Below are 27,500 nucleotides of genomic sequence, written 5' to 3'. Positions count from 1 at the left end.
AAGTTATCCATGGGTGTGAGTGTCCTCTCTACTGGAGACTGACCCGCTGGCGGTGGTGTCGTCTGGCTCATGTCTTTGCGGGGGGGTGTGGGGATGGAGGTGTCTTGGTCAGGTCCACAGGGGGGTCTCTAGGGGGGGTTCTCCTGTCCCTGGCAGGGGCAGAGGAAAGAGGAAACGTCAGCAACGGGGCTGTGAACTGAAAACCAAAACAGGGCTGCGTTTCATTCCATCTCTCTCTACTTCCAGACTCCTTCGCTAAGGCAGAATAGAGACACGCCCCCACAGGTGTTCAGGTCACGTGCCCGCACCGACACCTCTGATTGGTCCGAGTCGTTGTAAATGTGTGGCACACACTTCCTGGACCAATAATGAGATTTCTCTCTTCCTCACGAGGTTGCCTATGTATCCAGCAGTACTACAGGCTACGTGATCATCCATTCTATGTTCTTCTCGATCCAGTGGCAGCCAATCAAGTTCTTACCTCTGGCTGAACCTATTCACTAATCAACTTAGGGGAAGAGTTGATTCGTGTCATTAGTTGAATCCTGACCAAACCATCCTAATTAAAATTAAAAACAAGAGAATGACTTGGGATGTAATTATGTTGATGTAAGCTCTTTAAGTGCCCAAAGTACAATCCACAAGATTGTTTCCATACACAGCCGAGAATGTGCAGTCAACAGAAGTTAGAAATGTCAGCTGCAATAAGCAGACTTGAGACTGAACCGTGAGAAACTATATCAATGTAGCTCAGCGTTTCACTATTGATCAACTTAAACCAATGGTTCCCTCCCTCTTTCTCTCTCTCACACAAGCACACACACACACACACACACACACACACACACACACACACACACACACACACACACACACACACACACACACACACACACACACACACACACACACACACACACACCTGTGGGAATAGCACGCCAAGCTGGCTGCCAGCTGGCTCTGAAACGTGCGTTAGAAGCTGCGGATGTTTTTTTAGGTCTGGTGTCTGGACTGTTTCTGTCCTTTGCTCTGCGCAGTCGCAGTGGCGTGGTGGGGATGTGTTTGGCATTCGGCACTTTAAGTTCTCACCAAAGGGATTGCGCACAAGTCCCTGCGCTGCTGTCTTCTACTGCCACCAAGTGACACGAAACGGAACAGCACCCAAAAATACGCCCCCTGCGATGATGGTACCTTGCTAGTTCCCATAAACGCAGAGACCGGTCAAACCATAACCCCTAACGCTAACACTATCCCTAACCGTAACCCAACCCTATACCGAAGCCTAACCTTAAACTAAAGCCTAACCTTAACCTTTATTTAACCCTAAACGCAACCCTACCCTAAACGGCCTCTGCGAGTATGGGAATTAGCCTTTACCATGCGATGACGCGTCCTAGCTAGCTAACTAGCCCGGATGCTAGCTAGTTCGAAGCCAGCGTTTGCCTTGAGAGAACAGTTCAATTTAAACACATTTCTATGCAAGTGTCACACCTTGGATATCCATTTCTGAAACTGTACACAGTGAATGTTTTAATGATAGTTGTCGCTAGCTAGACTCCGTAAATAATGATGAAATGATCCTCGCTCACCCAGATAGGAAGAGAAATCAGAGGAGTTTCGTTTCCCCGACTGCGGAACTCATATTCTGCAGCTGTTGTTTCGCACGGAATTTCATGTATGTGCACAAAACGAGGCGATGTGTTTTGATTTTTTTTTTATTATTCCGCTTTAAACCCGTCTTGTATGAAAACATGAAAACATGCAGCAACATGTAAAATACATACATTCACATGTTACTCTACGTGTTTGCTGCGTTTTCCTCTGAAATCATCTTCTAACCGGATCGCTCGTCATTATCAAGTCCCGTATTCAAATTAAAATTTATTGAATAACAGTTAATTATGTTAAGTGAATTATGAAACTACGAGAAACAGATTGAATCGCAAAAATAAAAAATGTTCACATTTTTAAAAAACGTTGATCAAAAAAAATAATTCGAAATGTCACGTGATCGAGAACTTCGAGTCTGTCATTATCAAGTCCCGTATTCAAATTAAAATTTATTGAATAACAGTTAATTATGTTAAGTGAATTATTAAACTACGATAAAACACATTTAATCGCAGAAATAAAAATATTCACATTTTTTAAAACGTTGATCAAAAAAAATAATTCTCAATGTCACGTGATCGCAGTCCTCGCCCACGTGTCTGGTGACTCGGGAACATGGAGGCAGAGGAGCCAGACTGAGGCCAGACTGCTGTGTTGTTGTGATTTCGATCTGTTTCCTCAATGATCTCTAATGATGCAGCGCTGTATTTAAGATCAGATAACCTAACCAAGTTCGTTCATTAACTTTCTGTATTTGAAACATTAGAAGCACAGACGAGTGTGCGTAGTAGACAGTGTCCGTCTGTGCGTCCAGAGATCGTCTGTGATGGAGTGGCACGGGGACCTACCTGCTCCTGCCCAAGACCCCCCCAGCGGAGCGCCCCGCGGTGCGCCCCCAGACCCCTCACCCAACAACCTCCACACTCTGCTGCTTCACCTCCAGGTACTGTTGGTGTGTTAGTATTGACTTAAGTGGATATAGCTACAGCAAATAATAGCCTACGTTAGTTTACTAGTTCTAACGTACCTGAATCTGAGTTTATCTATCTAGCATTAACGTTAGGGTTGATACGACTCTTATAAAAACAAGCTAGCTTGGCAAGTGTGTAGTGTGTAGTGTGTAGTGTGTAGTCATGTGCTACAGTAGCTACAGTAGTTGGCGTGTTTACAACTCGGCTTGTATTTCATATCTCAGCAGAACTGGCTGGGAGGTATCCCGGTATGAGACGCTACCCACTGAGCAAAGACACGTCTTTTAGATGTCTTTTAGATGTCTTTTTCCGACGTCCAAAGACATCCAATTAGGAGCCAGAATGAATGTTTATTTTAGACGTTCAGATATTGGACCCGTTTTGCACGTCCACAGACGTCTTAGAGGGGTCCAAGCCAGACGTGTGAATATTGAGGGGTCCAGCAGACGAACACACGGGGTTCAGGACCGACGGACGTTATTAAGACGTGATCTGAACGTCACACGTTGTGTGTTTGCTGGGTATATGCGGCATAGCTAGCAGGGTGATTTGCTCTGTTAGCAGTTAGCAGTTGCACCTCCTACTGTAGTATTACATCAGAAAGTAAGGGACAGTCTTTCTTAAATGTGAGGTTAAAGTCAGTAAAGCCAAGGACTGCTAGTTCCACGGCTGATCACAATTTGACTTTTAGTCTGAGATCATTTAATAACCTGAAAGCCAAGAGCACACACCGGTGGTCTGTTTACTAAAGACACACACACCTAACGTTACTGAATTGCAGTGCATGAGCCTCTATATTCTAGTATTGTCACCCAAGAGGAATGGGCCCCGTCTTTGATGCTAAGCGGCCATTATAACCTCTCGATGAGATCAGAAGCCACATCCAGTGAGTGCATCACTCCCATCTCATGTGGTGCAGTATTCCTGAGCACAGAATGACAGCTGCGTGGCCTGGGTGGTGTGGTGGTACTGGCCCCCGGGTGATTACTGTTTTTCTGCTTCCCTCTGGAATATGTAGGGGTGGGTCGTATGCCCACCTCCCTTGTTCTCTGTAAAGAGCATTGTGTTGCCTCTGGGTATGAAATGCGCTATACAAATAAAGCTTTGATTGATTGATTGAGCACGGAGGAGGGGGTGATAAAGACAGATCTGTATTGCAGTAACTCACAAAGCTAGAATAGATTAGAGCGTACATTTGCCATATGTAACCAGTACAGGTACATTGGAATTCTTGTTATCGATTCTCCTTAAAATATCTTATCAGCACTGATCAAGTCCTCATTCCAGCTCCTAGGTTCACAACTAGACATTATAAAGTTCTCAGTCTGGTAATTTTATATCTGTAGTAGTCTAGCAGTCTATCAAATTGACCTTCATCTACCTATTCCATCCAATCATGGATGACTGACTGTGAGCATAATATAGGCCGTACAGTTATTAACATTAAACTATACTGTTGTACAGAGTCAATGTGCAACTACTACAGCTACTGTAGATCAATACTGTACATTTACTGTACTCTCTCAGGGCCAGGAGAGCGCTGAGAGCATGGCCTCCCTGTGCCAGAGCCAGCAGCGGTGTGTCAAGGCGTCGGTGGTGTCCGGCTGGGGCCTGGTGGAGGCCCAGGACCGCCTGTGTGGCCTGGAGCTCCACGGCTCGGAGTCGGCAGAGCAGGAGCGGGCGCAGGCGTGCGCCTCCTCCTCGGAGCTGCGTCACACGGAGCAGGAGTGGCGACGCAAGGAGACGCAGCTGGGAGAACACAGCCCGCGCGCCGACAGCAGCTGGGACGGCTTCGACAAGGTGACCCTGGAACACGCGCACATGTAGGAAGACACTCATAGAACATGTATATATGAAGATACTCGCTCATAGAACATGCATATATGAAGATACTCACTCATAGAACATGTATATATGAAGATACTCACTCATAGAACATGTATATATGAAGATACTCACTCATAGAACATGTATATATGAAGATACTCACTCATAGAACATGTATATATGAAGACTCACTCATAGAACATGTATATATGAAGATACTCGCTCATAGAACATGTATATATGAAGACTCACTCATAGAACATGTATATATGAAGACTCTCACTCATAGAACATGTATATATGAAGACCCTCACTCATAGAACATGTATATATGAAGATACTCACTCATAGAACATGTATATATGAAGATACTCGCTCATAGAACATGTATATATGAAGACACTCACTCATAGAACATGTATATATGAAGACACTCACTCATAGAACATGTATATATGGAGACTCTCACTCATAGAACATGTATATATGAAGATACTCACTCATAGAACATGTATATATGAAGACTCTCACTCATAGAACATGTATATATGAAGATACTCACTCAAAGAACATGTATATATGAAGACTCTCACTCATAGAACATGTATATACGAAGACTCTCACTCATAGAACATGTATATATGAAGATACTCACTCAAAGAACATGTATATATGAAGACTCTCACTCATAGAACATGTATATATGAAGACTCACTCATAGAACATGTATATATGAAGACTCTCTCTCATAGAACATGTATATATGAAGACTCTCACTCATAGAACATGGGTGCATACAGTATATGTAGACTCGCTCATAGAACATGCATACATATATGAAGACTCACTCATAGAACATGGGTGCATGTATAAAGACACTCACTCATAGAACATGGGTACATATTATATAACTCAGAAAATCCTATATTTCTGATACAACTGGAACGCAGCATCACACGCACACACACACACACACACGCACCATGGCTCTGGGTGAGGTTTACTCTGTGACTAAGTGCTCATCTACCCTCCATCTTGTAGAGCATCATCAACGTCCAAAGCAAAAACGTAGAAATGGACCAGGACAGCAGCAAGACCTTCGTTCAGATGTATGAAAAAGAACTAAGACATTTTGGTGAGTAACAGCATAATAATTATGCACTTGATGGCTTGATACAGGCTCGTTGTAATATTGAGCTTTAGGAGAGTTGAGTGTTCCTCGATGATGGGTTCTAATGGCAGAGAAACGAACAAGTTTGGGATTTGAACCACCCTCCCATCTTGGGGCCCAGTGCGTATTCTAAGGATAGCCACCATACCCCTAGTTTTTTTTTGTTTTTTTTTAAGACGCTGTGAATACAAACAATAAACAAAGACTTGATAAACGCCTCAGTGTAAAAAAAAAAAGGATGTTGATGTATTGTTTACCTGTTGTTGTTGTTGTTGTCTCAGGTATGCTGCGGAGGTGGGATGACAGCCAGCGTTTCCTTTCAAACCTCCCTCAGCTTATATGTGAAGAGACGGCCAATTACCTCATCCTCTGGTGCTTCAAGCTGCAGGCCGACGAGGTTAGACACACACACACACACACACACACACATACACACACACACACACACACACACACACACACACATACACTCACACACACACACACACAGTTCCTCCTGTCCTATCCGGGGTTGGTTGTCCTGTCCTGACGCGGTGCTGCGTTCTCTCTCCCCTCCAGAAGGAGGCGCTGATGGAGCAGGTGGCCCACCAGGCGGTGGTCATGCAGTTCATCCTGGAGATGGCCAGCACCGCCCAGCAGGACCCCAAGGGCTGCTTCCGACAGTTCTTCCACAAAGCCAAAGTGAGTACGTCCAGCCGTCGGGACAGATGTCCACTGAGAGAAGTCGTGAGAAGAGAGGAAAGATGATTTCTCCCGGTCCACTTTATTGAAAATACACGCAACTTTTCGACCCTTGTGGTGCGTTCGTTTATAACTGGGAGGTGGCAAATTGCGACTCGCTACTAGGAATGATTAAATAAAACTCCTCATGAACTCGCACTTCCTCGTCGCAAATTCGGATATGTTTCTCAGCCCCCAGTTGGTCGAATGCACTAGATATAACTAGGTAACTGTGATATAATGGTATATAGATATAACTGGGTAACTGTGATATAATGGTATATAGATATAACTAGGTAACTGTGATATAATGGTATATAGATATAACTAGGTAACTGTGATATAATGGTATATAGATATAACTAGGTAACTGATATAATGGTATATAGATATAACTAGGTAACTGTGATATAATGGTATATAGATATAACTAGGTAACTGATATAATGGTATATAGATATAACTAGGTAACTGTGATATAATGGTATATAGATATAACTAGGTAACTGTGATATAATGGTATATAGATATAACTAGGTAACTGTGATATAATGGTATATAGATATAACTAGGTAACTGTGATATAATGGTATATAGATATAACTAGGTAACTATGATATAATGGTATATAGATATAACTAGGTAACTGTGATATAATGGTATATAGATATAACTAGGTAACTGTGATATAATGGTATATAGATATAACTAGGTAACTGTGATATAATGGTATATAGATATAACTAGGTAACTGTGATATAATGGTATATAGATATAACTAGGTAACTATGATATAATGGTATATAGATATAACTAGGTAACTGTGATATAATGGTATATAGATATAACTAGGTAACTGTGATATAATGGTATATAGATATAACTAGGTAACTGTGATATAATGGTATATAGATATAACTAGGTAACTGTGATATAATGGTATATAGATATAACTAGGTAACTGTGATATAATGGTATATAGATATAACTAGGTAACTGATATAATGGTATATAGATATAACTAGGTAACTGTGATATAATGGTATATAGATATAACTAGGTAACTGTGATATAATGGTATATAGATATAACTAGGTAACTGTGATATAATGGTATATAGCTCGAATGCACACAGGTCGGAGGAAGGTATTTTGTCACTTGCGACTTGCCACCTCCGACCACAAACGAAAGCACACCGAGTGGGACAGTCGTCACACCACACATGTACACACTCACACACACTCATACTCACACACACACTCACACACACACACACACACACACACACACACACACTCACACAAACACACACTCACTCACTCACTCACTCACTCACTCACTCACTCACTCACACACTCTCACACACACACACACACACACTCACTCACTCACACACACACACACTCACTCACTCACTCACTCACAGACAGGCGCACACCATGGATGTATTAATAGAACACACACACCTCAATGAGGCAATGGTACACATATCATCCATATTGATGTCAACCGTGTCTATTTTCAACCGTGTGTATTTTCATCTGTAAACCGTAAGAGATCAGGGCGTAAGAGATCAGTTTCCCAGAGGCATCGTAGCGCTATGATGAACGCCATATCTCACGATGAACGTAGCGCTACGATGCCTCTGGAAAACTCAGCCCAGGTCTGTTCCTAGTTACATTACTGCTGAGCATATGACCTGACCACAACTATACAGACTAATCCCACTGAGCATCCTTCATAGCAATCCTTTATTGAGTCATCTGTAGTCCTGGATTAAGATTCATCTGTGTCTGGGAAACCAGTATTAATCCCTGTTGCTCTAATCCTCACGTGACTGAGTACTGAATATGCAAGACGTTGAATAGATTTGTTTATTGGGTATGTAGATAATTATGATTTATTGTAGCTTATTATGATTTAATGTAGCTAATTATGATTTAATGTAGCTAATTATGATTTCTTGTAGCTAATTAGGATTTACCGTATTTATCTCGACATTCTGTACTTGTTATACCATAAGGGACCACATTGAAAATAAATATTCAATACTTCCATTTGATATCCTCTCAAACTGTGACGCAATCAGTGCCCTTTCACCCCTGAATAAAAATCACGTCGTCAATTTTTACACGTTGATATTTTTGTATATTATTTATTATAATTATAAACATTTATTATTATTTTGGGGGCTCAGGCAGGACAAGAGGGCTACCTGGACGTCTTCCTCACCGAGCTGGAGGCCTTCAAGAGAAGGGTGAAGGAGTACACCGTCCGGACAGAAGTAGGGGAGACCCCCCCCAGAGACGAGCCCCCCCAGACCCCCGCGGCAGACCGCTGTCCCCTGGACCCCAAAGAAGTCCTAGAGTCTCTACCCCCTGTGAGTTCCCCTGTCCCTCTGCTTACACTAACCCCGCCCAGACGGAGTGTGTGATGTCCTGAAACACACCCCCCCCCCCCCCCAGACGGAGTGTGTGATGTCCTGAAACACCCCCCCCCCCCCCCCCCCCCAGACGGGGTGTGTGATGTCCTGAAACACCTCCCCCCCCCCCCAGACGGAGTGTGTGATGTCCTGAAACACCCCCCCCCCCCCCCCCCCCCCCCCAGACGGGGTGTGTGATGTCCTGAAACACCCCCCCCAGACGGAGTGTGTGATGTCCTGAAACACCCCCCCCCCCCCCCCCAGACGGGGTGTGTGATGTCCTGAAACACCCCCCCCCCCCCAGACGGGGTGTGTGATGTCCTGAAACACCCCCCCCCCCCCCAGACGGGGTGTGTGATGTCCTGAAACACCCCCCCCCCCCCCCCAGACGGGGTGTGTGATGTCCTGAAACACCCCCCCCCCCCCCAGACGGGGTGTGTGATGTCCTGAAACACCCCCCCCCCCCCCCCCCCAGACGGGGTGTGTGATGTCCTGAAACACCCCCACCCCCCCCCCCCCAGACGGGGTGTGTGATGTCCTGAAACACCCCCCCCCCCCTCCCAGACGGAGTGTGTGATGTCCTGAAACACTAACCCCCCCCCCCAGACGGAGTGTGTGATGTCCTGAAACACTAACCCCCCCCCCCAGACGGAGTGTGTGATGTCCTGAAACACTAACCCCCCCCCCCCCAGACGGAGTGTGTGATGTCCTGAAACACTAACCCCCCCCAGACGGAGTGTGTGACGTCCTGAAACACACACCCCCCCCCCAGACGGAGTGTGTGATGTCCTGAAACACACCCCCCCCCCCCAGACGGAGTGTGTGATGTCCTGAAACACTAACCCCCCCCCCCAGACGGAGTGTGTGATGTCCTGAAACACTAACCCCCCCCAGACGGAGTGTGTGATGTCCTGAAACACTAACCCCCCCCAGACGGAGTGTGTGATGTCCTGAAACACTAACCCCCCCCCCAGACGGAGTGTGTGACGTCCTGAAACACTAACCCCCCCCCAGACGGAGTGTGTGATGTCCTGAAACACTAACCCCCCCCCAGACGGAGTGTGTGATGTCCTGAAACACTAACCCCCCCCAGGCGGAGTGTGTGATGTCCTGAAACACACACCCCCCCAGGCGGAGTGTGTGATGTCCTGAAACACTAACCCCCCCCAGGCGGAGTGTGTGATGTCCTGAAACACACACCCCCCCAGGCGGAGTGTGTGATGTCCTGAAACACACACCCCCCCCAGAAGGAGTGTGTGATGTCCTGAAACAAAATGTACACGTGTATGTTTATAAATATATTAAGCTCAGATGTTCTATAGCCTAACACAAGTATGTCATGTTACAGTGTGTGTTTGTATGGTGGTCTATGTGTTAGTGTCTATGTCTATGTGTCATGTTACAGTGTGTGTGAGTGTGTGTGTGTGTGTGTGTGTGAGTGTGTGTGTGTGCTGCAGAAGCGCTGGTCTGAGGTCTGTCTGTGTTCTTGTAGGAGCTGAAAGCCGGGTTCCAGCTGCAGGACATGCAGATCCTCCAGAACGTTCTCAGCACCATGAACCCACAGGTAACGTTCTCAGAACCATGAACCCACAGGTAACGTTCTCAGAACCATGAACCCACAGGTAACGTTCTCAGAACCATGAACCCACAGGTACTGGTATCGTATCCTCGTGAGACCTTCCTGATCGCCCAAGCTCACATTCAGTTTCGCTCCGCAGATCAGTCTGGACTTCCCCCCTTTTAGAACGATTTCCCTCCGATTAAGTTTTGATCTGTCCAATCAGAGACTGTGTTCTGACTGCTGTTCTCCCCCCCCCAGTAGAACGTAGCCCCTGATTGGTTCCTGTGGCAAAAACGGTCTCCCGAAGCAACGAGCAGTAATAGAAAGAAATAGACTCAATAATAACAATTAAGCAAGAAGAAGAGTCTCTCAGAGGAAAATACTTTATCTCTATTCTTCTGACCGGATTCAGCAAAAATTTGGTCACGATGATTGGCTGAAGGAGTTGTCCGTCAAGGCCAGTACTCCCGCCCATAATAGTCATTGTAGACAGGGGGCAGTCCAGACTGATCTGCAGACTGATCTCTCTGGATCAGGACGGTCCCACCAGGCTGCCGGTGATGTACCTCCTCATACAGACCGCGTTTGGGTTCAGTAGATGTCATTGTCACCTGTTGAGGACTGGAGGGAGGGAGGGAGGGAGGGAGGGAGGGAGGGAAGGACCTCTGAATGACACACTTATTCAGACAGGCCCTTAGTCATTTATAACTGCTACTTTTTGCTGCTTGCAATGTTCTCTTTTTTGTTATTGTTTCTCGTATTAATGTGTTTTAGGATTGCATATTTTATGTTTGATTTGAACTTATTACTGTAAAGCATTCGTGCTGTGAAGAGCGCTGTATAAATAAAGTTGACTTACTTACAGCAGAGAGAGAAGCAGAGAGGTGTGGGAGTGACAGTAAGAGGGCTGTGTTTACCCCCAGACAGGGGCCCAGTGTGGAGGTCTCTTGTGTAAACAGGGGCCCAGTGTGGAGGTCTCTTGTGTTTACCCCCAGACAGGGGCCCAGTGTGGAGGTCTCTTGTGTTTACCCACAAACAGGGGCCCAGTGTGGAGGTCTCTTGTGTAAACAGGGGCCCAGTGTGGAGGTCTCTTGTGTAAACAGGGGCCCAGTGTGGAGGTCTCTTGTGTAAACAGGGGCCCAGTGTGGAGGTCTCTTGTGTAAACAGGGGCCCAGTGTGGAGGTCTCTTGTGTTTACCCCCAGACAGGGGCCCAGTGTGGAGGTCTCTTGTGTAAACAGGGGCCCAGTGTGGAGGTCTCTTGTTTGTGACAGAGCTGTTGTGAGACTGTAAGAACGGGAGCAGCCCCCCTCGCCTGGCCCCTTAGTTGACCGCTTTCCAAACGGGGCTTAGGCGGAAGTAACCGGAACAAAAGTCCTCCTTCTTCCCTCCCGTACCCCCCCCCCTCCCCCTTGCCTGGCTCGGCCAGACCCAGTTCGCAAAAATGCGAAGGATCTGGAACTGCTTAGTTTGTTTACGTTTCCCAAGGAGTGCTATCGATGGAGCGCAGATCAGAACCTGCCTCTGGATAGACCTACGACCAATCAGAGGACGTGGCTGGTCGTCATGGTGACAAGCGGGTACGGTCGTCGTATCAAACCCGCCCCGTAGTAGATCGACGGTGGTGGTTGGGCCGACCGATATCTGGTCAGGTGGGAGTGGGGGTCGTACGGGCGGATGTCCAGACTGATCTACGGAGGGAAACAGGATGTGAGGTCACGTGATGTGGCTGGCGATGCCAGGCTGCTCCTCCCCCTCCGGCTCGTCCCTCTGTGTCTGCCAATCCTGGGCCAGGGTTCAGCTTTTGGGCTCGAGCCAATAAAACGCAGCGCAGGAAGCTGGGCCGTTATGGGGTTACGCAATTTCCTAATCTGCCTGAGCAGTTGTGACAATCCAACTGTCTTTCAACACCACTCACTAACACTTCTTCTTTCTCTCTATCCTCTCTCCATCTTTCCCTCTCTCTCTCTTTCTCTCTTCAACCTTCTATCTCTCTCCTCACTCTCTCTCTTTCACTCACTGCCTCTCTGATGCACTGTCTACACTCGTTTCCCCCTCTCTCTTCCTTTCTCTCTCTCTTTTTTCTTCCTCTCCCTGTCCTCCCCTCTCTGTCCACCAGGTGGCGGAGTATCACGTGAAGCGCTGCCTGGAGGCGGGACTCTGGGTCAGCGCGGGCAGGCGGGCCAAGGACGACGCCACGGAAACGGACGACCTCCGGATGATGGAGACCTCGTAGCCCGCGGCGGCGCTCCCCCGCCTACCCGCCCTCCCTCATCCCCCTCCGCCCTCATCCATCCCCGCGCCCGCAAGAACGACTCGTCAGCACGGATGACGGGAGACCTACGTTATCAGCCCACACGGTGCAAAGCTCTCTCGCCCCCTCCCTCTCTCCCACACCCATCCTTCCATCCCGGCTTTGGGAACGACGCGTCGGTTCGGTTGACGGGGACCTACTGACCCACCGGGTACAAGCCCCGCCCCCCCCGCCCCCCGCCTCGCCCCCCCGCCCCGCCCCTGTCCACGCTGTTGGAAGGACTGTAGGAAAAAAGGGCTGAGCTTCACACAGACTTATTTTTGTAAGCAGAATCTGCATCTGAATGTCTCCGGCACTTTATATTCGTTCACGACAGAAAGTATTTAAAGGAAGAGTGGTATTTTTGAGGTACTTAGTGTTACCTTTTCTGCTCATCACATTTTTTTCACTCACAGAAATGTTTTTTCGGTTGGTTCTGAAATCCAGAATTAGGCTGTGCAAGCTATTTTTTAGAAAATCCTCACTTTTTTTATGTTATTTTTAGGGTTTCAATGATTATTTTTGTATTCTTGTGTTTCAGCTAGAGCTTTATTTTAAGGGAGTAGTTGTTAACAGTGCTTGACTCTTATCAGCCAGTCCGTCATCCTCTTGAGAGAACAGCGTGGCTCAGTCGGTCATTCAGAGCCCCACGTTCGCTGGCTTCCGCCGCCCGGGGGACCAGGGTTCGCGCCCCGGTCTCGCCGGATCCCCGGTGGGAGGGGCCTATTGGGCCGCCGCTCCCCGAGGGCGGTTGGTTTAATCCCGGCTCGAGGGTTCGACCGGTGTCGGAGTCACGGCCGCGAGGGTCGAGGAGTTCTCTCTCTCTCTCGCACCGCCGACCGGACCAGCGGGCCAAGAATCCTCAACACTCAGCAGGGGGTCACTGGACTCAGGGTCGGGGTCAATTGGCTAACAAAACGGATGAAAAAGGGGTCAAATCCAAAAATAAATGTTAAGGTTTTATTTTTAAAGAAAGAAAAAAAGTACACTTGTTTATCTTGGCGCTGCTGTCATGCCTGGGCTTAAGCAGTTTGTTCCACAACAAGTATGAGCAGTCGGCCTAAGTGGGTCTCCTGTCTTTAATCAACACAATACACACAACTTTGCTTGAATGGATCATTAAGAACGCAGAACCTGAACATGGATTGATTGTTAGGAGTTTTTAGTCTACAATAAGCTGTAAAGTACAGAGCACTAGCTCCTCAGAACCTGATGAACACTAGCGCCCAGCGTGTGTGCTTGGACGGACGTCAGCGTCACTGTAATGCTCATGAACTTATCGTGGATTCATGCTAGGTCCCTCCTACCATGACTTAACTATGCAAAGTGACCAATGGGCTTCAGCTGCTGAGACGATAAATACTTTAGTCCCTCCCATTTCATGATCTCATTAAATAGCGTTCGGTTCTTCAGTCTGTCGGAAATACATGGGAGGTGAGTTTTCCAAAAGCTTTGTAGCACATCATCTTTTTGCTTACAGGACATAAAGAAGAAGGTGGTTGTGCTCTGGTGATTTTGGGATGCTCATCCGTGTTCAACGTAACTGAATATCGGTACTCGTCTTCTCCGGCGCTGGGCAGACGAAGCACGACGAATCAAATCACCAAACGCTCCGCTGGCGATCAGGGGTGACTGGACAGAGGACCGGCTATGTGTCTCCGGTGTGTCTCTCTGTCCACGGATGGGCTGGATTTAGACTCACAGGACAAGGGGACATGGCTTTAACACACAACCCTCCACGATGAGGTGTTCTGATGTCCTGCAAAATGCCAAGAAAATAAAAATAAATATTGGAAAACTGTTTGTGCCTTTCCTTTTCTGTTTTTCTTCTTCATCTTTCTTTCTCTTCACTGGTGCGGCTTTGGTCCACATGTCGAAGTGTCCTTGAGGAAGACAGAGCAGCTCAAATCGCTCCCAATGAGCAGGCTAGCACCTTGCATGGCAGCTGCCACTATTGGTGTGTGAATATGTGTGTAAATGGTGAATGAGAGGCCATTGTAAAGCGCTACATACACCATTTTTCATTTCATAATATTAATCCACGTCATGTAATGAAAGTTAATTCGGTTTAGCAAAAGTATACCCATGTACATGTATAGATATTTAAAGGCCAACATTTTTTTTTTTTCTCATTACAAAATGGAGAAGATGTGCTACAAAAAATATTGCGTTCAAATTGCTGGTAAGACAGAGTGATACAACCTTCCCTTTCCAGTACAGATACATTCATTAGATAAGCATCCATAGTTCAAGGCAAGTCCACAACCTTCTAGCAAACTACAAAGATTCACACTGACCATGTATCATTACGCCACAAAGCAGCTCTACAATCAAGAGTGTTCAGTCATATTAATTAACCAATCAGTCATGTCTTAATTAATAGCATTGTGATTCACATTTTAATCTAAAAAGTGACTATTCACACATTCTCTGAACTACTACTTTACGATAAAGTGTCAATAAGTAGGCACTTGTGCACTTAACGTGACTCCTATCGCCTCAGGAGTCGTGGTTCTGGCTGTAGAGAAAGTTCTGGTGACTGCGGGACACAGAACATCACCTGGCAACTTGGCACATATGGAATGAGCTTGGTCAGAGGGGTGCAACCCAACAGTCCGCGCTGGTTTCTTCTTCTCGTCTTCTCTTCGTCCATCTGTACTGGTTCTATGTGGATCGGTTGAGACTGATTCCCAGTAAGGCGTACGCAAAACATGTCCGCTATCCTGGGTTTCAAGGCCAGTGTGGTGATAAAGAGTTAGAAGGAACCACTTGGGACTGATGACATGCACCCAGAACGTTGGTTGAGGTTCTGTATATTGTAGTTGGACCGGTTCTAGAGGCGGTGGGAGACGTCCACGGCTCGGACAGAACCACCGGGCCGTCGGCGCCCTCGGCCCGGTTCTACGCCTTCCCTACGCACAGCTGGTCCTGGGCGGAGAGTCTTTTAGACAGGTAGGAGTGAACGTGAGGCCATATCTTGTTGGTTTCAGTCCCTGAGAACGTCTTCAGAACACCTTTACTCCTGCGGGTGAGAATCTCATCAGTACCAGACTATACCTCAGGAAAAAGATATACAACTGTGTAATAACACTCATTACTGTAGTATAATAACACTACCAAGTATCCACATCTTGGTTGTACAGCCATTTTGGTGACTGCATGGAATGTTGCTACACAGGGATAAGAGCAACAGAATGTTGATGGTGCGTTCGTTTATAACTGGGAGGTGGCAAATTGCGACTTTCTACTAGGAATTATTAAATAAAACACCGCATGAACTCGCACTTCCTCGTCGCAAATTCGGATATGTTTCTCAGCCCCCAGTTACTCGAATGCACTAGATATAACTAGGTAACTGTGATATAATGGTATATAGATATAACTAGGTAACTGATATAATGGTATATAGCTCGAATGCACACAGGTCGGAGGTAGGTATTTTGCAACTTGCGACTTGCCACCTCCGACCACAAACGAACGCACCATTAGTACTAGCATTTCTTAAGAGGGCACATGGGAAGTAAACAAACTTCCTGCTGTTATGGACTCACAGCTCTGCTGCCCGAGACGACACTTTCTATTTCAATCTCCGAGTGCGGACAGTTTTCTGCCCCTTATTTTCCAGCTATCGAGTTTCCAGAGATAAACAACCCCCTAAAGAACTGGGACACGGTGCAGCGAACACATCTCTGGAAGAGCTGGGTCATATTTCATATCTTTGAATTGGCCCAGAAATAGGAAAAAATGTGGGCCGCAAGATTGATGCACATAGTGTTAACCTGAATTAATAACGATTCACAGTCTCTGCCTTTAGCTTAGTGAGCTAACAAACGCCTTCTTTCGGCTGTCTCGGACGTTGTTATACATTATGAGGGTGTGTGACCTGCGGAGTTCAATCCCCATCCACCTCACACCGAACCGCCTCCCCTACATTACCTGTAGTACTCCAGGACTGGCTGTGTCTGGTTCTCGTAGGACTTCAGTCTCCTGGTAACGGTCTCCGGGGTGTCATCATCCCTCTGGACCAAGGGTTCTCCTGTGACATCATCAAGACCCTGGAGAACAGGAACAAGAAGAACCAACATATAACCCAACGAATAAAGGGATGTATTGAGATAATATAACCCCAGGGTAGGTCAGAGTCTGTTTAGGGTAGAATATGTTTAGTGTAGAATCTGTTTAGGGTAGAGTCTGTTTAGGGTAGAGTCTGTTTAGGGTAGAATCTGTTTAGGGTAGAATCTGTTTATGGTAGAGTCTGTTTAGGGTAGAATCTGTTTAGGGTAGAGTCTGTTTAGGGTAGAATCTGTTTAGGGTAGAATCTGTTTAGGGTAGAATCTGTTTAGAGTAGAATCTGTTTAGGGTAGAGTCTGTTTAGGGTAGAGTCTGTTTAGGGTAGAATCTGTTTAGGGTAGAATCTGTTTAGGGTAGAGTCTGTTTAGGGTAGAATCTGTTTAGGGTAGAGTCTGTTTAGGGTAGAGTCTGTTTAGAGTAGAATCTGTTTAGGGTAGAATCTGTTTAGGGTAGAATCTGTTTAGGGTAGAGTCTGTTTAGGGTAGAGTCTGTTTAGGGTAGAATCTGTTTAGGGTAGAATCTGTTTAGGGTAGAATCTGTTTAGGGTAGAATCTGTTTAGGGTAGAGTCTGTTTAGGGTAGAATCTGTTTAGGGTAGAATCTGTTTAGGGTAGAGTCTGTTTAGGGTAGAATCTGTTTAGGGTAGAATCTGTTTAGGGTAGAGTCTGTTTAGGGTAGAATCTGTTTAGGGTAGAATCTGTTTAGGGTAGAATCTGTTTAGGGTAGAGTCTGTTTAGGGTAGAATCTGTTTAGGGTAGAATCTGTTTAGGGTAGAATCTGTTTAGGGTAGAATCTGTTTAGGGTAGAGTCTGTTTAGGGTAGAGTCTGTTTAGGGTAGAATCTGTTTAGGGTAGAATCTGTTTAGGGTAGAGTCTGTTTAGGGTAGAATCTGTTTAGGGTAGAATCTGTTTAGGGTAGAATCTGTTTAGGGTAGAATCTGTTTAGGGTAGAGTCTGTTTAGGGTAGAATCTGTTTAGGGTAGAATCTGTTTAGGGTAGAGTCTGTTTAGGGTAGAATCTGTTTAGGGTAGAGTCTGTTTAGGGTAGAGTCTGTTTAGGGTTGAATCTGTTTAGGGTAGAATCTGTTTAGGCTAGAATCTGTTTAGAGTAGAGTCTGTTTAGAGTAGAGTCTGCTTAGGGTAGAATCTGTTTAGAGTAGAATCTGTTTAGGGTAGAATCTGTTTAGGGTAGAATCTGTTTAGGGTAGAGTCTGTTTAGGGTAGAATCTGTTTAGGGTAGAGTCTGTTTAGGGTAGAATCTGTTTAGGGTAGAATCTGTTTTGGGTAGAGTCTGTTTAGGGTTGAATCTGTTTAGGGTAGAATCTGTTTAGGCTAGAATCTGTTTAGAGTAGAGTCTGTTTAGGGTAGAATCTGTTTAGGGTAGAATCTGTTTTGGGTAGAATCTGTTTAGGGTAGAATCTGTTTAGGGTATAATTTGTTTAGGGTAGAATCTGTTTAGGGTAGAGTCTGTTTAGGGTAGAATCTGTTTAGGGTAGAATCTGTTTAGGGTAGAATCTGTTTAGGGTAGAATCTGTTTTGGGTAGAGTCTGTTTAGGGTTGAATCTGTTTAGGGTAGAATCTGTTTAGGCTAGAATCTGTTTAGAGTAGAGTCTGTTTAGGGTAGAATCTGTTTAGGGTAGAATCTGTTTTGGGTAGAGTCTGTTTAGGGTAGAATCTGTTTAGGGTAGAATCTGTTTAGGTTAGAATCTGTTTAGGATAGAATCTGTTTAGGGTTGAATCTGTTTAGGATAGAATCTGTTTAGGGTAGAGTCTGTTTAGGGTAGAATCTGTTTAGGGTAGAATCTGTTTATGGTAGAGTCTGTTTAGGGTAGAATCTGTTTAGGGTAGAATCTGTTTAGGGTAGAGTCTGTTTAGGGTAGAATCTGTTTAGGGTAGAATCTGTTTAGGGTAGAGTCTGTTTAGGGTAGAATCTGTTTAGGGTAGAATCTGTTTAGGGTAGAGTCTGTTTAGGGTAGAATCTGTTTAGGGTAGAATCTGTTTAGAGTAGAATCTGTTAAGGGTAGAGTCTGTTTAGGGTAGAATCTGTTTAGGGTAGAATCTGTTTAGGGTAGAATCTGTTTAGGGTAGAGTCTGTTTAGGGTAGAGTCTGTTTAGGTTAGAATCTGTTTAGGATAGAATCTGTTTAGGGTAGAATCTGTTTAGGGTAGAATCTGTTTAGGGTAGAGTCTGTTTAGGGTAGAATCTGTTTAGGGTAGAGTCTGTTTAGGGTATAATTTGTTTAGGGTAGAATCTGTTTAGGGTAGAATCTGTTTAGGGTAGAATCTGTTTAGGGTAGAGTCTGTTTAGGGTAGAGTCTGTTTAGGTTAGAATCTGTTTAGGATAGAATCTGTTTAGGGTAGAATCTGTTTAGGATAGAATCTGTTTAGGGTAGAGTCTGTTTAGGGTAGAATCTGTTTAGGGTAGAATCTGTTTATGGTAGAGTCTGTTTAGGGTAGAATCTGTTTAGGGTAGAATCTGTTAAGGGTAGAATCTGTTTAGGGTAGAATCTGTTTAGGGTAGAGTCTGTTTAGGGTAGAATCTGTTTAGGGTAGAATCTGTTTAGGGTAGAGTCTGTTTAGGGTAGAATCTGTTAAGGGTAGAATATGTTTAGGGTAGAATATGTTTAGGGTAGAATCTGTTTAGGGTAGAATCTGATTAGGGTAGAGTCTGTTTAGGGTAGAATCTGTTTAGGGTAGAATCTGTTTAGGGTAGAGTCTGTTTAGGGTAGAATCTGTTTAGGGTAGAATCTGTTTAGGGTAGAATCTGTTTAGGGTAGAATCTGTTTAGGGTAGAATCTGTTTAGGGTAGAATCTGTTTAGAGTAGAGTGTTTAGGGTAGAATCTGTTTAGGGTAGAGTCTGTTTAGGGTAGAATCTGTTTAGGGTAGAATCTGTTTAGGGTAGAATCTGTTTAGGGTAGAATCTGTTTAGGGTAGAGTTTGTTTAGGGTAGAATCTGTTTAGGGTAGAGTCTGTTTACGGTAGAATCTGTTTAGGGTAGAATCTGTTTAGGGTAGAATCTGTTTAGGGTAGAATCTGTTTAGGGTAGAATCTGTTTAGGGTAGAGTCTGTTTAGTGTAGAATCTGTTTAGGGTAGAATGTGTTTAGGGTAGAATCTGTTTAGGGTAGAATCTGTTTAGGGTAGAGTCTGTTTAGGGTAGAATCTGTTTATGGTAGAATCTGTTTAGGGTAGAATCTGTTTAGGGTAGAATCTGTTTAGGGTAGAATCTGTTTAGGGTAGAATCTGTTTAGGGTAGAGTGTTTAGGGTAGAATCTGTTTAGGGTAGAATCTGTTTAGGGTAGAATCTGTTTAGGGTAGAATCTGTTTAGGTAGAGTCTGTTTAGGGTAGAATCTGTTTAGGTAGAGTCTGTTTCTAAATTCAGAGCAATGCCAGAGCTGTGGAGGAAGGTGTATATTATAAACTCTAAACAAACTTGTCATAGAGATGTGTACTGTACATATACAGGACAACTACAGTCGGTGTCGTAACGAGGGCATGTAAATACATGTGAGACGGCACAAAGCTGTATTTCCTGTTTTGAGAAACTGCAGGGAAGTGAGAAAATCAAACACAACAGAAGGGGCGGTCATACGACCAGTATAATGAGATGACCTTGAAAAGAAAACCAACACACACTTCTTGTGAGGTCGTCACAGTGCTGACATTCAAATGTGAATGTGTAGATTTGATGACTTGGTTGTACAGTGTGTTAAGTCTTACACATGAAAAGAAAAATCCTTCCTTCTTCCATAGATACAAAATGCCATTGGTTGTACACATTACATTACAGTCATTTAGCACATATCCAAAACGACTTACAATAATTGCATTTGACATACTGTTGGTAGTCAGTGTACTGCTACTCACCAGAACTCACAAGTGCGTCTCTGTTCTAAACAATTGACTAAAAGCATAATCTAGTGCCAATGCCAAAGTGCATGAGTAGCAAAATATAAATAGAATAGGCGCTATACGCTTGGTTCCACTGCTCTGTTAATCAAGAGACACCAGATCCTGGAGACAATAAGAGTGAAATCTACCCCCCGATCTGGGACCAGGGGGGGAGGCTGTAGCTCAGTTGGTAGAGCGGGTCGTTCAGTGATCGAAGGGTTAGTGGTTCGAATCCCAGCTCCGACTGTCCACATGTCGAAGTGTCCTTGAGCAAGACACCTAACCCCAAATTGCTCCCAATGAGCAGGTTAGCACCTTGCATGGCAGCTACCGCCATTGGTGTGTGAGTGTGTGTGTGAATGGGTGAATGAGAGGCCATTGTAAAGCGCTTTGAGCGCCGCTAAGGTGGAAAAGCGCTATATAAGTGCAGTCCATTTACCAAGCAGCTAGCTAAAAGCAAAGATCAGCACTCCTGCACTGAAGTAAAAGCTGCTCTTAAAACCAGAGGAGTTTCAGACAAGCTTGAAACACTGACTCTATGAACCACTGATAAAGTATCCCCACACGTTTCAAAGACATCTGGAGTATTTTGGGACTCACTGGAGCTTGTGTAATTCACACAAGCAGAAATCTTTTGACATGGTCTACACCGCTAGTGTTTTAGCAAGGCCAGTGGCCAGGAACAAACCGCACGCCATCATGTCATCCAGGACTGTCCGATACCGGACACCCAACGGAATGCGTGGCCTGACAGTTTTGGATGATGAAACGGTGACATGGCTCCTGGAGGTATGCCTGGATATAGAGGTGTGGTGGTAAAAGGATAGCCCCTCGGCCCCGAGCCTGGGGGGGAGAGGGCAATAACAAACAACCCATACGAAGAAGAAGAAGAAGAAGAAGGAGCAGAAGAAGAAGGAGAAGAAGAAGAAGAAGAAGAAGAAGAAGAAGAAGTAGAAGAAGAAGAAGCAAGGCCAGTGTTCTCTCATCACGATCAAGAACATTCACTTTGATATGATGATTCATGCTGGTATTGAAGAATCAATGTCCGAAGAGGGAAGTAGTTTTCCGGAACTGAATCGAAGATCAGATTCAACATGTATTTAGTCAAACAGCACACAGAATTCCGGGTCAGTCACAGAGAGAGGCTTTGGCAGTCAACGTTCCCTGATCAAACATGGGATTCAGTTTGGCCCATCTTTATAGTGTGATACCTCCTGGAGAGGTTATCCCGCCATAAACTAAGAAATGCACAGGCAGGGGTCTGTTCTTATCAGCTTGAAAGGAGGTCAGTAGGTTGAAACCAGGATGGCCAGGCCAATAAAGAAGAGCTGAAACTAATCTCTTTGTGTAGGCCCTGAAATTTCTATCGCAGTAGTCGGTGGTCTGTACCTATACATAGTTTCAGTCCATTGGCTGGAGTTCTCTCCAACTATGACCTTATACCAGTGGGCTGTGAGCTTCTTATGGATGTTCACTTGATCTCCTCTAGACACCTGACCATGACCAACTAAGACATGTACAGTATATGTGATTGTGCTGAGAATAGCTATGGTACTGGTGACAAAAAAAACTCTTATCACACACAGATGTCAATGTTTAACCATGAATGTCCACCTTAACAACCTCTGATTGTCCTTGGTCCGGGGCGTCGGCCTAAGAAATCACCGACACAGAAGGAATGTGGAGTCCCAGACCACACGCTGTCTATCTGTAGAGCGCAAGCTGGAGTGTGTGTGTGAGAGAGGTAAATGGTAAATGGACTGCACTTATATAGCGCTTTTCCACCTTAGCGGCACTCAAGGCACTTTACAATGGCCTCTCATTCACCCATTCACACACACATTCACACACCAATGGCGGTAGCTGCCATTCAAGGTGCTAACCTGCTCATTGGGAGCAATTTGGGGTTAGGTGTCTTGCTCAAGGACACTTCAACATGTGAACAGTTGGAGCTGGGATTCGAACCACTGACCCTTCGATCATTGAACGACCCGCTCTACCAACTGAGCTACAGCCGCCCCATAGGTGTTCTTTTCACCTTCATGCTCAGCTCACGTTCTCCATGTTTACTCCTCATTCTTCTTGTTTACCCTGCTAACAGCCAGGGGTCTGGAGACAACTCCTCGTTTCGCTGCCGGTATAATGGCGTTCGTGAGAGGTTTGTATTTGGACGTCTACTACAAACAACATGTTTGTCTTCTCTCTCTCTCTCTCTCTCTCTACCTCTCTCTCTCTCTCTCTCTCTCTCAGATCCTTAAGCAATAAAAAAAAAAAAAGACTTTCTGGACCTCAAGGGTCTTTATTGGCCACACAGTGAGACACGCAATGCGTGAGTGAGCGGCGACACAGCGCACACACACACACACACACACACACACACACGTCTTTAGTGGTTGCCGGTGGAAATTGTTCCCTGCATTTCTCCCAGCCGTCCCACGATATTCTAATTTTCAGAGATGCACCTGTATATTCCTGTATCTGTCCACCTTCCTCTTCTTCTCTCCTCCCCCTCTTGTCCCCGTGTTGCTAATCCTCCCCTCCTCCTCCCTCTCTCCCTCTCTCCCTCCTCCTCCCTCTCTCCCTCTCTCCCTCTCTCCCTCTCTCCTCTCCCCAGAGGAAGCCTTGGCCTAGTTCTCTCTCTCCGCGACGTTCAGATTTCATGAGGAAATATCGTCACAACAACGTGTGAGCGAGCCAGGCTCAGTCATGGGGAATTCAAAGGCAGATACAGTCAATACTGTTTGTGTGTGTGTGTGTGTGTGTGTGTGTGTGTGTGTGTGTGTGTGTCTGTGTGTGTGTGTGTGTGTGTGTGTGTGTGTGTGTGTGTGTGTGTGTGTGTGCGTGTGTGTGGTTGTGTGTGAGTGTTTGAGGTGAGAGAGAGAGAAATCGTACACCCACACCCTCATCACTGTTGAACAGTAGAGTATTACTGTAGCCTGTATGGTTTACATACGCCTTCTGTAAACTTGTAGAAATTAGCTACAGTAGAAGAGTTGTTTGTAATAAAGATGTGTACAGTAAACTCACAGCAGTCTTGCGTAAATGAGCTAGTAAGCTAGTTGTTTGTAATGCTAGATGTAGTCTATAGACTCACAGCAGTCTTGTAGAAATGAGCTAGTAAGCTAGTTGTAGTCTATAGACTCACAGCAGTCTTGTAGAAATGAGCTAGTAAGCTAGTTGTTTGCAATGCTAGATGTAGTCTATAGACTCACAGCAGTCTTGTGTAAATTAGCTAGTAAGCTAGTTGTTTGTAATGCTAGATGTGGATAGTAAACTCACAGCAGTTTTGTGTAGCCTAAATGAGCTAGTAAGCTAGTTGTTTGTAATGCTAGATGCGGTCTGTAGACTCACGGCAGTCTTGGGCGGGTTGAAGTCGACGTTGTAGACTCTGCCGCTGGACAGATGCAGCCAGCGCGATGTCAGCCGCTGTTTGATGGTCTGGAAAGGCACGTCCAGGTTGATGACCGCGTCCACACTGCAGAAGTCGTCCAGCGCCTCGGCTTGGGCCACCGTACGAGGAAAGCCTGGATGGTTGGGGGGGTGGTCGGGGGGGGGTATGTAAATCTCTGAGGCTACATTTACACTAATATGTTGTCATTTTAAAGCCATGTTTCACTCAAGTGTTTTTGCACCATTTCAGAGATAATCTCTAGGTTCTCATTTCTAGGTGCTAGGTTCTAGACTCTGGGTTCTCATTTCTAGGTGCTAGGTTCTAGACTCTGGGTTCTCATTTGTAGGTGCTAGGTTCTAGACTCTGGGTTCTCATTTCTAGGTGCGAGGTTCTAGACTCTGGGTTCTCATTTCTAGGTGCTAGGTTCTAGACTCTGGGTTCTCATTTCTGGGTGCTAGGTTCTAGACTCTGGGTTCTCATTTCTAGGTGCTAGGTTCTAGACTCTGGGTTCTCATTTCTAGGTGCTAGGTTCTAGACTCTGGGTTCTCATTTCTAGGTGCTAGGTTCTAGACTCTGGGTTCTCTAGGTGCTAGGAGTGTGGACCTACCGTCCAGTAGCCAGCTGGTCTGGTCCATCCCACGCAGGTCTTTCAGGATGAGGCGGGAAATGACATCATCAGGCACCAGCTGACCCTGGTCAATGCAGGCCTTCATCAGCAGGCCGAGCTCTGACAGGAGGCAGGAGAAGGAGGAAGAGGAGGGGGGGAGGAGGAGGAAGAGGAGAACCAGAGACAGGCACGGGAGAGGAGGGGGAGATGGGAAGTGGAGCGGGAGGGAGGGGCGGGGTTGGACAGAAGATCAATCAGATCAATCCTGTTTTAATCTGGGTGAACAAATCTAAGGACAAACAGTATACTATACTATACTATACTATACTATACTATACTATACTATACTATACTATACTATACTATACTATACTATACTAAAGGCAGAGCCAGTCTACTATGTACTTTCTCCAGGATGTCGTCACATGTCTCTATGTCTCTACTATGCGTTTAGAAAAGTATTTTCAAGTCCTTTTAGGGCAGGACAGACTTTCCTAGTGACCTTTCTCTTAATTGGTCTGTGTCCAGCAGCAGAATGGAATTTCCTGAAAGAGGGAGAGAGAGAGAGAGAGGGAGAGAGAGAGAGAGAGAGAGAGAGGGAGAGAGAGGGAGAGAGAGAGAGAGAGGGAGAGAGAGGGAGAGAGGGGGGGGGGGAGAGAGAGAGAGAGAGGGAGAGAAAGAGAGAGAGAGGGAGAGAGAGAGAGAGAGAGAGAGAGCGAGAGAGAGAGAGGGAAAGAGAGAGAGAGAGAGAGAGAGAGAGAGAGGGAGAGAGAGAGAGGGAGAGTGCCCTTGCAACATATACACCCTGCTGTGAGCATTCAGCTGTGTGGGGTTAAACCGAGGAGATTCTGCAATTACGTGTTTTGCAAACACAAACCGGTATTATTGCATACCATTAAATACCTTGTGGACCCTGCAGGCCAGAGATAATTTGTGTTTACAGAAGGTAATAGGCTATATCGACAAGACGGTGTAATGTGTAGGTATAGCAACAAAAACAGCTTTTGAGTCTGTCTTTGGATTTTGGTCTTTCATTTGTCACGTGACGGCTCTGTGCCCAAATAAGGATTCATGTTCTCATCTTTTTTTTCTATGGGACAAATGAATGAGATTTTAAAGTTCTCCCCTGTTATGAAAAACTAACTTTTTCCAGTTATGAATGAAAATCTTACTTGGTTTAGTTTAAATTTCAAGAACACGCTGAGTGGTCGGTCAAGCTGGTTTCAAACAAAGACAATCGGTTTATTCTGATGTTACGTTTTGCAAAGCGGACTCTGAAAACAGGAAGTGTTTCCTTCAGTCAGAGTGGTTGGACTGAAGGATTGTGGGACATTTTATAGCATGGTAGAGGGAGTCCCATTCACTCAGGGACAAAGGGTAAAGGGAGCTGATGTCCCAGAGCAAAGGGTGGTTCTAAACAGACTGAGAGACAACAGAGGTTGTAAAACAATGAACAGAGAAGATCAATCAAATAGGAATTCAATCAACTAGAAAGATCAATCACAATAGGAACACAGAAAGGGGAGACTGGAATTTCATTAACACAGTGCTAGTTAGCCATTTGTAAATATCTTATAAAAAATAAATTGTAACATAAAAATATATAAGAAATGTGTCCAAATCTATATTTTTTCCCATATAAACAAATGTAAAATTGACGCAACCCATTGTTAAGCCTTTCGAAAAAAGAAAAAAAAAGCCTACAAAATGATGTCATCGCCTTCCAAGTCACATTGTAGTTCCCACTGTGCCCAAATAAGGATTCAGGGTCTAAGCTGTTTTTCTCTATTGGAAAATGAATGCACTTTTACATGATGGCTCCTATCAAGGTCTGTGGTTAACACAATTACACATGGTGCAAAATGGCCGCCTCTGGAAGGACTCGCTATGTAGATATAAAGGGCTCATTAAGGTAACAAAAAAAAAAAAGATTCTTATTTTCATGGGATTATACACAAACTAAAACATTCAATTTCTGCCAAGTCTAATATTGACACAAAAATCTACAAACTGCACCTTTAATTAAGATAAGTAATTATTTTTTGGTTGAGGCTACAGACTTATTAAAGGTAGGTTTAGGTAAGGCACTGTCGGTCTGGGAAATTCAGTCTTTGGTATCCCTCTCTTTTTCAAGTAGCCAATAACAACACAGCCTCTGAGGAATAGACACAGGACCACGATGGAAACACGGTCCTTTATTTCCAACATGGGCTAAGAGTCCTCAGGAGTTCACGGTTCTCTCTCCTATCAGAGGGGACTTTAACCAAGGTGAGGCTTCAGCACGGGGCCTTCAAGGCTCTGATAAGGCTCTGTAGCTGCCGATCCTTCAGTCTTGATAGCCGTGTCCTAGATAACAGACTAGCCCCACCCACAGCAGGCATACGGGCTGTGTGTTTTTGCATTGCATTAAATAAATAATGTTCATAAAACGTTTATTTAATAATTGTAAATTATTTTATTAGGCTACTCTTCCCACTCCTTGTAATATAATGTCTTTGAGTGACCCACTGTGTGCAGACTTTATTGAGCAGGATAAGACCGAATGGTGTGAGGCAATAATAAGGAGTTTCTCTTATCGTGCTGGGACTTAACACTTGGCCTGTGAGAGTATTAGTCCACTTGTGTGAGTGGTTCTAGAGATAAGCACAGGCCTACAGCCTTTGGATACCAACTCAAAGTAAGATAACTTCAACAGAAACTCCAGATGTTTAGGATAGGCCGATATTCCAGAGTTAACTGCTGAAACATTTGACATCCGTTCCCCAATAAAGGTCAAATGAGCTGCACTATAGGCCTAGGGTTAGAATGTGACAGTTTAATATAGGTGACCCCATATCACCCCCCCCCAAAAAAAAAACCCAACAACAACCCAAGAACAACAACAAACGACCCCGAGTTTCTGCATTAGCTCCTATTTTGTACGTTGTCATACAAACTGAATATTATCTACATCTTTCATTTGTATCTATT

General features: G+C 45.1%; 3 protein-coding genes across 3 annotated transcripts in view; 1 reads left to right on the top strand and 2 right to left on the bottom strand.

Annotated features, from left to right (window-relative positions):
* exd3 (exonuclease 3'-5' domain containing 3) overlaps positions 1-149 on the bottom strand; it is a gene marked incomplete at its 3' end in the record, with an annotated part of 34,351 nt that extends 34,202 nt beyond the window's left edge. Inside the window, exon 1 of the mRNA XM_084455585.1 lies at positions 44-149. Within this exon, the coding sequence (XP_084311711.1) occupies positions 44-71 (28 nt within the window). The 5' untranslated portion in view covers positions 72-149. The remainder of the gene's footprint in view (positions 1-43) is intronic.
* A 2,144-nt stretch (positions 150-2,293) lies between these two features.
* On the top strand, positions 2,294-14,393 carry cdc37l1 (cell division cycle 37-like 1). The gene is made up of 8 exons (XM_084450389.1): positions 2,294-2,554; positions 4,110-4,382; positions 5,451-5,544; positions 5,862-5,977; positions 6,139-6,261; positions 8,498-8,680; positions 10,215-10,286; positions 12,401-14,393. The coding sequence occupies exons 1-8, from the start codon at positions 2,438-2,440 to the stop codon at positions 12,515-12,517; spliced, it is 1,095 nt and encodes a 364-aa protein (XP_084306515.1). The 5' UTR covers positions 2,294-2,437; the 3' UTR covers positions 12,518-14,393.
* A 325-nt stretch (positions 14,394-14,718) lies between these two features.
* Positions 14,719-27,500, bottom strand: part of ak3 (adenylate kinase 3) — a 13,379-nt gene continuing 597 nt past the window's right edge. The window contains exons 2-5 of the mRNA XM_084452929.1: positions 24,531-24,650; positions 23,884-24,056; positions 16,511-16,629; positions 14,719-15,596 (exon numbers count right to left, since the gene is read on the bottom strand). Coding sequence (XP_084309055.1) covers positions 15,476-15,596; positions 16,511-16,629; positions 23,884-24,056; positions 24,531-24,650 — 533 coding nt within the window. The 3' untranslated portion in view covers positions 14,719-15,475. The remainder of the gene's footprint in view (positions 15,597-16,510; positions 16,630-23,883; positions 24,057-24,530; positions 24,651-27,500) is intronic.

Source organism: Borostomias antarcticus, assembly GCF_949987555.1.
Source record: "Borostomias antarcticus genome assembly, chromosome: 2".
NCBI lineage: Eukaryota > Metazoa > Chordata > Actinopteri > Stomiiformes > Stomiidae > Borostomias > Borostomias antarcticus.
This window is presented reverse-complemented; position numbering and strand designations above follow the sequence as displayed.

What these genes read in the sequence shown, in the direction of transcription:
- cdc37l1 (XM_084450389.1), top strand. Translation starts at nt 2,438, where the DNA reads ATGGAGTGGCACGGGGACCTACCTGCTCCTGCCCAAGACCCCCCCAGC. An exon ending in GCTGGGACGGCTTCGACAAG is followed by an intron (nt 4,383 to 5,450) that starts GTGACCCTGGAA and finishes TCCATCTTGTAG; the next exon opens with AGCATCATCAACGTCCAAAG. An exon ending in AGTTCTTCCACAAAGCCAAA is followed by an intron (nt 6,262 to 8,497) that starts GTGAGTACGTCC and finishes TTGGGGGCTCAG; the next exon opens with GCAGGACAAGAGGGCTACCT.